This window comes from Podarcis gaigeae, assembly GCF_964106915.1.
Source record: "Podarcis gaigeae genome assembly, chromosome: 4".
NCBI lineage: Eukaryota > Metazoa > Chordata > Lepidosauria > Squamata > Lacertidae > Podarcis > Podarcis gaigeae.
This window is the reverse complement of record NC_139677.1, coordinates 102,836,986-102,850,609: the sequence shown is the minus strand read 5'-3', so window position 1 is coordinate 102,850,609 and position 13,624 is coordinate 102,836,986. Positions and strand designations below refer to the sequence as shown.

The 13,624-nt window shown below is 44.1% G+C and overlaps 1 protein-coding gene across 2 annotated transcripts in view; it reads right to left on the bottom strand.

Annotated features, from left to right (window-relative positions):
- Positions 1 to 13,624, bottom strand: part of ATG16L2 (autophagy related 16 like 2) — a 63,653-nt gene that overhangs the window by 4,471 nt on the left and 45,558 nt on the right. For both annotated transcript variants that reach the window (XM_083736780.1, XM_083736781.1), the window contains 3 exons: positions 3,348 to 3,497; positions 1,427 to 1,474; positions 379 to 480 (listed from right to left, as the gene is read on the bottom strand). In XM_083736780.1, the coding sequence (XP_083592906.1) occupies positions 379 to 480; positions 1,427 to 1,474; positions 3,348 to 3,497 (300 nt within the window). The remainder of the gene's footprint in view (positions 1 to 378; positions 481 to 1,426; positions 1,475 to 3,347; positions 3,498 to 13,624) is intronic.

Genomic DNA, 13,624 nt, shown 5'->3' with positions numbered 1-13,624 from the left:
CGGATCAGCTGTTAAGCGGCTTAGCGGCTTGGGGGAAAGGGGGGGGAGGGGAAAACCCCCGCAGGAACTCGCAAGACATTTTCGTCTTGCGAAGCAAGCCCATAGGAAATTCGTTTTGCGAAGCACCTCCAGAATGGAAAACCCTTTCGTCTAGCGGGTTTTCCGTCTTGCGAGGCATTCGTCTTGCGGGGCACCACTGTAAAGTTAAATGCACATAAGTGGAGACTGTAGTGTACTTTCAGTAGACGACACAGTTCTGTACTCTTGTTAAAGCTAAGTGTGTTGGGGGATGACAGTCTGAGAGAAAAGGGAGAGGCTCTTTTTAAAAAAAAAAATAATCCAGATTTTGGTGTACTCCAACCCCTAGAAGGTTCTCACCTGTGTACTCCAGGCAGGCTGGTCTCTAGCTTCCCCGTCTCCATGTTCCACAGGTAGAGAGCGCCATCTGCGGAGCCAACCAGGGCATAGCTTTTATCGGGGCTGGAGAAAGAGGGAAGAAAAGCCTGTCAATCAGTGGGTTGAAGGAGAAGAGGGATACCTGGTTCCAGGGCCAGATTTAGGTTTGATGAGGCCCTCAGCTACCAAAGGTAATGGGGCCCTTATATATGTCCAGCTGTCCTTTGTCAATAACAAATTGTCACTGTTTTTTGTGTTGAATATATGCTATATGGTATGAGATACCCTAATGGGTATCTAAAGCCATTTGCACATGTTGCCATGCAGCCAGTCCATGCAGAATGTTAAAGTAAAGGTAAAGGATCCAGTCGTGACCGACTCTGGGGTTGCGGCGCTCATCTTGCTTTACTGGCCAAGGGAGCCAGCGTACAGCTTCCGGGTCATGTGGCCAGCAGGACTAAGCCGCTTCTGGCGAACCAGAGCAGTGCACAGAAACGCCGTTTACCTTCCTGCCGGAGCGGTACCTATTGATCTACTTGCACTTTGACGTGCTTTCAAACTGCTAGGTTGGCAGGAGCTGGGACCAAGCAACAGGAGCTCACCCCGTTGCAGGGATTCGAACCACCAACCTTCTGATCAGCAAGCCCTAGGCTCTGTGGTTTAACCCACAGTGCCACCCGTGTCCCTTTATATATAGAAAGGAGCAAACCAGTGATATTTATGGAGCAGGCTAGCAGGCGGGACCCATGACTTGCATCATAGGAGCCTACACAACGCAAAACACTGTTGCTGTATGTAGGTTTTATTTTATTTGTTTTTTATCTTATATTTTGGAAATTAACATCCAGGTGTTTTTTTCCTTTAAATTTTTTGGGGGCCCCCAAGAGAGTGGGGCCCTAAGCTATAGCTTGTTTGGCTTATACGTAAATCCAGCACTGGTTGTAGTGAAAATCATCTGAAAGTTACCAGGCTGGCTGGGGAAAGCTGGATGATCTCCTTACCTGTTTACTCCAAAGCGCCAGAGACTCACCTGAATACTGCTTTGGTCCCATCGGAACCGCACTTGAATCCCTCAGCCCTATGGAAACAAAAAGGTGGTCATGAACCCTTGCCAACTCTGTGCAAACAGAAAGTGAGACATCTCATCCAGGTTCACATGTTTCAACGACTTACATACTGGTCAGATTTTCCTGTGATACCCAATAACCAAAGGATCTTAATAATCCATCCCTGTTAGGAACAGAAATGAGAAACCTGCCTGTGGGTTTGGTTGGGAAACAGGCCGAGCTCTTTCCTCAAACCAAGGAGAAGCCAGAAATTCTTTTCCGGCTTCAACAGCAATCTGAGCTAAAGAATATTTTGGGTGCTTCTAGCCTCGTCTTTGAAGGTAGCAGGCAATTACGCTGATAGCTGAGTCCTGGTTGGAAAATATCTTGCCAGCAACTTTAATTCTCAACCTGAGAGGTCCATGTTCAGTTTTGAGTTGGGGTGAAATGAACAACGCGTTGTTTTGGCAGAGGAAGGTGCTGAATTCACATCTACAGATACAGAGATGGGGAGGGGGTTGCAAGGAAGGGGAGTGGGTGTGAAGATCAACTCTCCTCCAAGCCTAATGCTTCTCTGAAAATGGTCTCCCTTCTTCCATGAGCACAATCAGGATCATGCAGGGCTGGAACTTCCTGGTACCCTCATGTTGTGCAGTTCTGCCATTAAATTTGGAGAGGACTCTCGCTTTTGAGCCAGTTCCTGTGGTCATACTCAAATCTGATGATGCTATTATCTGAGTCTCACATCCTGCCAAGCAGCTGGTCTGAAGGAGTCACAAAAGGTCCTTCTCAGTGGTGGCGCCCACTGTGGTACGCCCTCCCATCAGATGTCAAAGAAAGAAACAACTATCTGACGTTTAGAAGACATCTGAAGGCAGCCCTGTTTAGGGAAGCTTTTAATGACTGATGTTTTAATGTATTTTTAATCTTTTGTTAGATGCCACCTAGAATGGCTGGACAGCATATAAATAATATATTATTATTATTATTATTATTATTATTATTATTATTATTTTATACGTGGCACTTATCTGCATGCAAGATTCCCCCCTGTGCAAGCAAGCCATGTTGTGAATGCACACCTGAAACCTACATGATCCTGAAAGTCTTACGGAAGGCCTGATCCTGCACAGATTCAGCTCTGGCATCCCAACACTGGTAAATGTATGGATGCAGCCCTTGTCACATTCCACTTCAAAACAGGCCTATGTAGGTGGGTCACAATGTTCCCATTTTACAGATGGGAAAGGAGGCTGGAATCAAGTTGATGGGCAGCTGGCAAAGTTGAGCCTAATGGGCTCTGTACTGGAAGAGGTAAATATCACCCGTGTCGAAGCAATGATTCTTCAACATCAACTTCGTTGGGCTGGTCATGTTGTGCGGATGCCTGATGATCGTCTGCCAAAGCAACTACTCTATTCCGAACTTAAAAACGGAAAGCGTAATGCTGGTGGTCAACAAAAGAGGTTTAAAGACTCTCTCAAGGCAAGTCTTAAAAAATGTAGTATAAACAACAGCAATTGGGAAACACTGGCCTGCTAACGCTCCAATTGGAGAACAGCCTTTACCAAAGGTGTCATGGGCTTGGAAGACACTCAAACTCAGGACGCAAGGGAGAAACGTGCTAAGAGGAAGGCACACCTGGCAAATCCACACCGTGATCAACTCCCACCCGGAATCCAATGTCCCCACTGTGGAAGGACGTGTGGATCCAGAATTGGCCTCCACAGTCGCTTATGGACTCATTGTTAAAACCGTGTTTATGGAAGACAATCTCACTCGGCTAAGAGGGATCGCCAAAGAGAGAGAGCCCTCCCATGCCCAAGCCTGACCTCCTATGGATTTGGCTGAGTGCTGTCTAGGTGCCCGCCATGCCCCCCCCCCCCCCGGTCCCTGGCTCCTCACCTGAAGACCTGCCGGATGTTGTGCATTCGAAGGTCGATGACTTTGAGGGCGTTGTCCCTGGAGCAGCTCAGCAGGTGCATCTGATCGGGACTGATGCTCAAGGAGGTCACCTTGCCTTCCACGGGGATCACCTGTGTGCAGCGGGGATCTCTGGAGGAAGAAGATGGCAGGGTGCATTGTGCAGTTACCATGTCATCATTGAACATCTTGCTGAAATATGAGAGCCCCATCTGGAGTGGCATTCTGCTGGTTTCTGGAGGTGTCCCTGTTGGTGCAAGTACTCTGGACCAAAGACTGCTGTTTAAATTTCTGTGTTGTTTTTCATAGGGTTGTTTTATTGCATATTTTAAATTACAGATGCTTATATTTTAATGTTTTCATGGAATTTCTCCTATTAGTGCGTATTTTCATTGCAGGTTTGCAGAACAGTTTTTTTATAAACCGCTTAAACACCTATTTTGGCACTAAGTGGTATCTAAATGAATGAATTAATTCAGGAATGATGCATAATGATGATTTAAAAACAATAACAACACCAGGCAGTTTATTTAACACTGAGGATTACATACTACAAACATATTAATAGCCAGACAGCTGCAAGCAATTAGTGAAGTTGATTTGCATGTAATTAACATAATTTGCATATGGGTAGGCAGCCATGTTGGTCTGCTGTAGTCAAAACAAAATAAAAAACATTTCTTCCAGTAGCACCTTAGAGACCAACTAAGTTTGTTATTGGTATGAGCTTTCGTGTGCATACACACTTCTTCAGATGATTTGCATAGTAATTCTGGGCATCCTAAAGCTGGTAGACATGAGGAATGTGCTTTCTTCCCATGACATTCCAGCGCTCTGGGTTTTGCGCTGAGACATGTTGGAGGATTTTTGTGGCACCATTCAGGGAACAAAAACTACCACAGAGATCTCCACATCTTCAAAAGTAGAGAGTCCATAGCTTGGCTTTTTCAAAACAGGGGATCTGCAGTTCTCAGCTAATTGGGAGTCACTGAATTAGAGTCTCCAGGAAGGATATCCCTTTGCGGCAGTGGACGAGGCAGGGCTGGTAGCTGGGCAGAGGAAACGCAGACCCCTAGCATCTCCCTGAGGCAGTGAGAGATTTTACATTCTTGGGCTCCATGTTCACTGCAGATGGTGACAGCAGTCACGAAACTAAGAGACGCCTGCTTCTTGGGAGAAAAGCAATGACAAACCTAGACAGCATCTTAAAAAGCAGAGACATTGCCTTGCCGACAAAGGTCCGTATAGTTAAAGCTCTGGTTTTCCCAGTAGTGAAGTATGGAAGTGAAAGCTGGACCATCAAGAAGGCTGATCGCCGAAGAATGGATGCTTTTGAATTCTGGTGCTGGAGGAGACTCTTGAGACTGCAAGAAGGACTGCAAGAAGATCAAACCGATCCATAGTGAAGGAAATCAGCCCTGAGTGCTCACTGGAAGGACAGATCCTGAAGCTGAGGCTCCAAGACTTTGGCCACCTCATGAGAAGAGAAGACTCCCTGGAAAAGACCCTGCTGTTGGGAAAGATGGAGGGCACAAGGAGAAGGGGACGACAGAGGACGAGATGGTGGGACAGTGTTCTTGAAGCTACCAGCATGAGTTTGACCAAACTGTGGGAGGCAGTGGAAGACAGGAGTACCTGGCGTGCTCTGCTCCATGGGGTCACGAAGAGTCGGACACAACTAAACGATTAAACAACAACAACAAACTTAACCTAATACACTGTTTATAAAAATGAATTCCAATTTTAATGGCATATGGAATTCACTTTTTGAATGTTTTGATTGTTTTTACTAACAGTTGCATTGTTTTACTCTTTTTGTTAACCTGACAAATTTGGGTTGTAAACCGCTTTGAGGTTTGTTTGTTTTTACGATCAAGCTGTTTATCAATTTTGTAAAGAAATCATGTTCTTGTGCATCTCCCATTCATTTCTATGGAGCTTTTGCTGAAAAAGTTCCTGTATCCTTGGTTAAAAAGTTTTTTAAACGACTAAACAACCAAAGCATCTCCCTGGCTCAAAGGCCTCACACAGAGACCTTTTCTTTTCAGGTAAAGATCTCTCTCCTCTGTGAGAATGGCACTCTGAGCTCATAGGGATGCAGGCAAAACAGCGGGACACCCTTCCTGATTCACAGAACAAGAACTCAGTAACAAAGGAGAGGCGGTTGGGGGGGTCACACGCAGTACAGGCCGGTCAACGGACAGCAGCTATAAATAGGGAAGGTGAGGCACGGAAATAGCAGCAGCAGTAACAGCAACCTGTTGCTTGTCTGTTAAGAGGCTGGTGGGGAAGGGAAGAGATTTTGCGGCCCTCAGAGACTTGTAGAGTTGGAAGGGTCCCCAGCGGTCATCTAGTCCAACCCCCTGCAGTACAGGGATTCCAAGTTAGAGGGAATTGCTTAGGGAGGTTTGTTGAGGGGTCAGGTTTTAATTTCAGAGGTCTTAAGCAGTGATTTCCGAGAGGAAAATGGAGGAAGGAGGGTCTTCAGCTCTAAGGCTCATTTCAAGGCAAGTTTTTTGCTCTATAATCAACCCTCAGTACTTGTTTTTATCCCTCTCTTCTGTTGTACAGTCATAACTCGGGTTAAAGTTGCTTCAGGCTGAGCGTTTTCGGGTTGTGCTCCGCGGCAACCCGGAAGTAACGGAACGCGTAACTTCTGGGTTTTGCTGCTCGCACATGCGCAGACGCTCAAAATGATGTAACGCGCATGTGCAGAAGTGGCGAATCGCGACCCGCGAACGCGCAGACGCGGGTTGCATTCGCTTCAGGGTGCGAACGGGGCACCGGAATGGATCCCGTTCGCATCCAGAGGTACCAGTGTACTTTAAAACTTTTTTTAATGCTTCCTCTAGTGCTGCGTCTTGTTGTTTTAATATTGTTTTATCTCGTTATTTTACCGCTCTAACTCCCCCATATTGTGAGGCTGCAAGAAGCTGGGCTGGGCTGGGTTGAGCACCTTGCCAGGCACTGCCAAACGAAAGGTTGTGTCAAACTTTATTAGAGACAAGCTATAAATTAAGGAAGAGAAACACCCTAATCGTCAGAGTTGCCAGCGAGCCCAAGTGGCAGCTACAGTGAACCCGCAAAGTGTTTTTTTTCTGCTGGATGGCACTGACTTTGGCCCTGTAAATTCAAGGCCAATGTATTTGGAGATCATTGACTTCAGCAAACCATCGATAACCAACTATATTTACTATGGTACGTACTAGAAAGATCTGTAAAGATCTGGGAATCATGCCAGTCCCATTAATCAGTTCCCCAGAAGGAGACAGAGTAAAATTGCTCATTATTTTCTTCAAAAGGAAGAGAGAAAGAGGGACCTGAACAGGTTAATCTTAGATGAGGTTATTCCTCCGCCTCCCATTGTGCTGGATTGGTCAACTCAGCTTAAAGAGCTCCACATGATCCTGAGAATATAAACAACTCAATAAGCCTGACCCAAGAACCAGGGGTTTTAATTTTGCTGTTACCCATAGAAATGTTTTTATATCTTATTATGAGTTGGTGGGGATTATTTCACTTTTGGTTTTATTTATTGCTTATGACTTCTTTGCTTATAGTTTTGTAACTATGCCCATGTTTCCATCTTGTAAGCTGCCTCAAGCATACTTTTAGCTATGCAAAGGAAGCAGACAAATAAATGATGATGGTAAAAAACAATAAGAGCACCAAACCACTCTTTGACCCAGCCAAGAACAAAGACGGCACCAGTAATAAATGAGAGGCAGGGCAGGGATAGAGGGTGGCGCTGTAGTCTAAACCACTGAGCCTCTTGGACTTGCCTGATACGGAAAGGGGGGGGGCATGTCTTCTTTACCTTCTTCTTCGCTACAATATATCCATTTATTCCAATTGTCAATGTCAAAAGGGACTAAAATCTATAAAATTCATAGAAAATCAGCGTGCCAGTTTGCTCAATTACTCTAGGACTCCATCACACCTCCCCTGTCCAGCATAATCCCTCAAGCAAGGTGTCAAGACCCTAATCCTTTCAAATTGCTCTGATCAGCCTTTCCTCCAGACAATGTCAGGTGGCAGACTATGCATATTTGGGACTATTGTTTTCTCATCCCCAGGAAGTGTTTATCTGTGCATATCTCCAGCTCTGCATATTCCCCCCTCCCTCCTCCTTATGTTAATCCGGTGTAGCTCTGCATATTCCCCCCTCCCTCCTCCATATGTTAATCTGTGTAACCCAACCTCCCTTTAATATATTCATGATGTAATCTGTGTAACCAAACCTCTCTTTAATGTATTCATGACGTGTTTTGCACTGTATTCTGGGACATGGAGGGAGTTTCAAAAACTCATGTCACCCCTTTCTCACTGTTCAATCTCGCCTTGAACCTGTTGCGCAATAAACTTGGATCTTCTGCAGTTTGCTCCTGTCTCCGGCTGAGCTCATTTTCCTCCGCAGGGACCCACGGACTTAGTCCGATGAGCTGGGTGGCAGAGCAGCCTCGCACCCAGATTTTTGCCGTAACAGTTGGCTGCCCAACGTGGGGCATGCGGTTCTCCCGCGTTGCTGACCGGGGCCCCCGAAATCTTCAGCCGGCACCAGGCCATTTTGCCTGGGAAGATCCTTTGGACCCCCGGCCATCTTCCGGGCGGTAATCAAAAGCCCCAGGAGTTCAGCCGGGGAGCAAAGAGGGATCCAGCCGGCTTATTCATCCTGGGATCATCATAGAAGACACGTGAGTATAAGAGAAAGGAAAAACCCAGTGCACTGGTGGGAAAGGGGTGGAAATCTCCTGGCAACTGAATTCTCTGCCCTCCTCTCTATCGCTCCTTCTCGCCTGTCTCTTGGTCCAATTGGTGAGAGAGACCGTGGACTGCTGCTCGACCCAAAAGGGGGGTTCTGAGCTCTATCTCTTTCTCTATATTTCTCCAGCCAGCCGCACCAATTGGGAGCCCGAAAGTAAGACGGAGAGACCCGACTTGAAAGATAGCCGACTCTCCGCAACGGGTATCCCAGTTGAAAGCAAGGGGTTGGAGTTCTTTTTCCGAACTTCCCGAGCGTCCTTGCTAGGGGGCAGGAAGTGGTCTTGCTTTCTATCCAATCCCAGCCGCACTGGTCGGTGCCACGTAACACGTGTATCGTGCGTGAGCCCGCTTCCAAAAGCAAGGGGGATTTTCGGTTCGAAACTCTATCCAGGGATCACCCGATCTGGCACCGCAGGCGCGGGCGTTCAGTAGGGCCCCTTTTCCTGAGATTGACGATAGGTAGGAGGTTGCCAGGAGGGATAGCCCATGAGGAATTGGGCGGGATCGGCAGAGTGGAAAAGGACCCCAGGTTATTGACTAAGGAAATAGGAAGGAATACCGGATAGCTAGAGCTCTTTAAAAACCCTCTAAGGAAGTTGCCAAGCGACTAAAGACCCCTCTTTACTATAAATCCCGTATTAAGTATATCAATCTCCTAGATATACCAATCCTTATCGCCCTTTCTCTTCCCTCTTTCTGTCTAGACACGCGTAAAACATAAAATGGGTACCCAGGCTTCCAAACGCGAGCGGGCTCACTCTGGGAAGAAGGCTTCTAGAAAGCCATCTCAGTCTCAGAAGGACCCTGACTCTCCTCTCCAATTTGTCATCACGTATTGGAAGACGATTCCTGACCACAAATTATTATTGAAGCAAAATTAGAGAACCTCTGTTCTGAAATCTGGCCCACCAGCACCGCCTCCGCCAAGCCCGAATTGCGTTGGCCGGCTGGTTAACTGGTGGTGTTTGAAGAGGCAAGGAAGCTCTTAAAACCTTGTGGGACCTTCCTACTAATTTCACTTAATGAAGCTAAAGGAAGCAGCCCAACTCCTTGCAATAACCAACTAAAGGATGAGAGTATATATGTTTACATGTTGTCTGTTATGTGTGTTGTGTGTTAATACATATATGAGAATATGTGTGTTTACATGTTGTCTGTTATGTGTGTTGTCTGTTCCTTCTGTCTCTGACAGACTGCCTTTCTTAAGCGCGCATAGTTTAAACTGCAAGCTTGCTTCAAAATTTTAAATTTAAGGAAGCTATGCTGGACCGTATCAGTCCTAAATAAGACAAAATGAGAATGAAGGGTGCAAATGTTTACCCCACCTCTTGCTTTGCCGCAACTTTTCAGATCGTGAGTCTACAGTCTATTTTGGAATGTGAATGTTTCTAATGTGAATTAGATGTTTCTGCTGCAAAAGCGTAGGTGAGCACAACTGCTCTCTCAAGCTAAAATGCAGTGTATTTATTTCATGAAGCACATGCCTATGAAAGTATGGTCTTCCTTCTAAGAAAATATCTGAGTCCAGTTTTAACTTTGATTTGGTTGGACAGAAGAGTTATTGTAAGGCTCCTGATATCAGGCCTCTTTTCTTAGAAAATGCCCCCCCCCCCTTGTTTCATTCTGTCTCTTTCAGGGTTTTTTTTCTTTCCTCTTCTTCTGTGCCAGGTAAATTTACTTCCGAGTAAGCTTCCTTTAAAGGAAACTGCAAAAGGGGGGGGGCATAGATTAGGTTTACTATTCCTCTGCAAATTCAGATTAGGCTTACTATTCCTCTGCAAATTCAGGAAAAATTGTCACTTTTGTATTCCCTTTAAATCAAATCTATGGCTGTTTTAACTATGCTTTATAAGAGATCCTCTCCCTATCTTAAGAAAATGTTCACTTCAATCTTTCTTTAAAGATCATTTGTCTAGGAACTTGCACTCTAAGGAACTTGCACGTCTAAGGAAGTAAACTCAAACTAATCTCAAGATCTGCTAAAGGGTTCTGTATAAAGTTGGGAATTTTTATTTTCCTCTTCCCTAGTACATGATAGGAGCATTGATTGTGCTCTCTTCCCCAGTAGTGCCTGTGTACATAAGTATGTGTGTGTAGTACAAATCTTGCTGTGAACCCTTTATTTTGGAGGGTTGGACTAGATGACCCCAGGGTCCCTTTCGACTCTCCCAATTTGTGGCTGTGTGGAAGGACATGTGTCCGCAAGCATTGCAGGGTAATTCTTAAATTCTGGTGTGGTGATGGAGTTGAAATTCAGCCTAGCTTTGCTCTTTAGTTTTAAAAGGTGAGAGGTGAAGCTGTGATGTTTTGAAGCACAACTGGTAATATCAAGCATTTCAGTGATTACAGTGTTTATCATTTTGTCTACTATTTAAAATCAGACTTCAAAGTCAATTCAAAGTTTCAACACATACAAATACATATGGGCCTTGACCAATCCTGTAAATAAAGGGGCAGGAAAATTTTGTCTGCAAATGGTAAGGCCGAAATAACTTAGAATGTTAAAAAAAAAAAAAAATCCTATGAATTGACTCTGGCCATTTTTTCCCATATATAAGGGCGCGGCATTGTTCCACGAATGGCCAGAGGAATATTAGCCCTTTCCTGTACATAAAGGAAGCAGTCGCTTTGCTTGGGCTGAAATTGCTAGCTTTTGTTGGTGAATACTTCAATTGCTGAGTTTCCCTTTTTTGTTTTAAATCTAACCCTCTTTTAAAATCTACTCCTTACCCTTCCCTTATTCAAATTCTAATTTTGCCGAAAGATGCAACATTTCAATAGTATAAAAGATTTGCTGAGACATGAACTCCACACATGCACAGAGACTAGATCAGCTAAAAAAAAAAAAAAGATAGGAAAAGAAGAGAGAGGAAGGAGGGGGAACTGTAGGGGGGGGAGAGGAGGTTTATGTAAAACTTGGAACCATTGAGAGAAATCACCCTTAATGTGTCTCAAGTTTGAAATCTTAACATGTCAAATTCTTTTCACAGGTAAATATCAAAGCATTCCACCCCTCAATGGGATTTAAGTCACAGACTTTGTTTGTGTGCATTTTAGGAACAGCATTTCCTGACAGGCTTCTCACATGAAATAATTTTCCCTTTTAACAGGATATGTGAACCCCGATAACAAAGTGTTTGTCCCTTTTTCCTCCCACAACAACTTTCTTTCTGTTCTGTGAAATCCCTGCTGTATTAGTGACTTCCATCCCTTTGTGTCTTTGACACTTTTAAAGTTATAAATAATCTGTTTCCATTTATTTAATCCATTTTTCCATGATGTCTATGAAATTAATCGAAGCATAACCAAACATTGTTTGTGGAATGGTATTTGTTTACCTTTTGCCTGAGCATTTCTTATTAATTCTGTCATTTGGCTGTTCAAGGTACTTGCACAAAGTTACATTGCCATTAAGTCATTTTCCAGTATTTTGCTATTAACACTCTAGCCGATGTTGTCACATCAAGAAACACTCTTTTATTTTCATTGTTACTTCAGATTTCTTAAAATTCTGTGTCTTAGCATTTATTTATTTTGGTTCCTCATAGGTCATTGTGTGTGTGTGTTTGTGTGTGTGTTTTATTATTATTTTAACTGTGTCTTTTAAGTCCACCCTGTCCTTACAGGATATCACTTCTACAAGTGTGTTACTACAGATCCAATAAAAAGCTTCGCTACCACGAGACTTATTACCTGCAACAACAACAGATACCAAAGTTTTCAAAGTGGCCACAGCAATTTCTTTCAAAGGGGAAGTGGGGCTGACAAAGAGGGGAGGAGTTGAATTGCAAGGACAATTTTGACTTTATATTCAACTGATATTTAATTAGTTTGTTGTGTATTATGTGTTATTATGTAGGAATGTTGAAATGTGTTTGACAGTGTTATTTCCACAAAGGGAGGAATTTTTGTGTGTGTGTGTGTAATTGTCTTATGTTTAATGTATACTGCCTTATTCCTTATACCCCAATGGAGGATTTTCATACATTTTATGCTTTCTAATGGATCAGGCTATTGTGTAGTTCAATGTTTAGATAACCACATTTCGCTGTCCCACCTGGCACACTGCCAACCTTCCCTACCCATTTTAAAAGGTGTTAAAACTCGCTTTACCAAGGAGAAGCTTCAGGAAGGTGTATATGCCTTGATTTAGCAGGAATGATCCCTTATAGAGTTAAATTGACTTATTTGGACAAGTGCCCCTTTTAAGAATGGTTTTCTTTTAACAGATTGGTTTGAAGAGTTAAGAACCATGGGGCAAGATAAATTCAAATTGGACCCAGTGCGAATTGGGCATGTGTATCCAGGCTGCAATTAGCTTTTGGTCCTTTAAGTGCAAGTGAGCAACTTCCCATGACTGCAAGACCAGAGCCTCTAAAATAAAACCCCATAGAAAGGCCAAGGTAAAGACATTTCCCTCAGGACGTGTCCAAACCTGCCAGCTGTGATGGGTGCCAGGCAACATGGCTAATATGAAAGCCCTAAGTGGATTCACCAGGGATTGCCACTACTGTGACACGTGAGACCACAGAAGAGCTACCTTGACACCTGAGAACACAAAATGGCGGGGGGCAAAGCAAACTGCATTTTTTTCCAGTCAATAATGGACCTTCCTGCTAAACGTAAAGCATAGACCACTACTGAACAAAATACAACAGGTGTTCCTTTATGCGATATCCTATATCCAGCTATCTGCACTACTATACTTGCAAATGACCTTAAGAGGCATGGCTTGCAAGTCCCCTTCAGGTTTGCACAAACCCACACATCTAGTACGATAGATACAAAGTTATTATTTAGTGCATATCTATATAACATAAACATACATTGTATTGGTCCGTGTTGCTCCCTCCTTTGTTGCCCTGCTCAACCCACCTCCTTTTCCATTAGGGCCTATTCCCACTCACACGGCACCCCTACCTTCACCGAGATTTAGGGTGCGGAGAAAAGATTTGCAAGTTCTTACAGAACTTTAATGCAAATCTATCTCCGAATGGGGGACTGATACGGAAAGGGGGGGGGCATGTCTTCTTTACCTTCTTCTTCGCTACAATATATCCATTTATTCCAATTGTCAATGTCAAAAGGGACTAAAATCTATAAAATTCATAGAAAATCAGCGTGCCAGTTTGCTCAATTACTCTAGGACTCCATCACACCTCCCCTGTCCAGCATAATCCCTCAAGCAAGGTGTCAAGACCCTAATCCTTTCAAATTGCTCTGATCAGCCTTTCCTCCAGACAATGTCAGGTGGCAGACTATGCATATTTGGGACTATTGTTTTCTCATCCCCAGGAAGTGTTTATCTGTGCATATCTCCAGCTCTGCATATTCCCCCCTCCCTCCTCCTTATGTTAATCCGGTGTAGCTCTGCATATTCCCCCCTCCCTCCTCCATATGTTAATCTGTGTAACCCAACCTCCCTTTAATATATTCATGATGTAATCTGTGTAACCAAACCTCTCTTTAATGTATTCATGACGTGTTTTGCACTG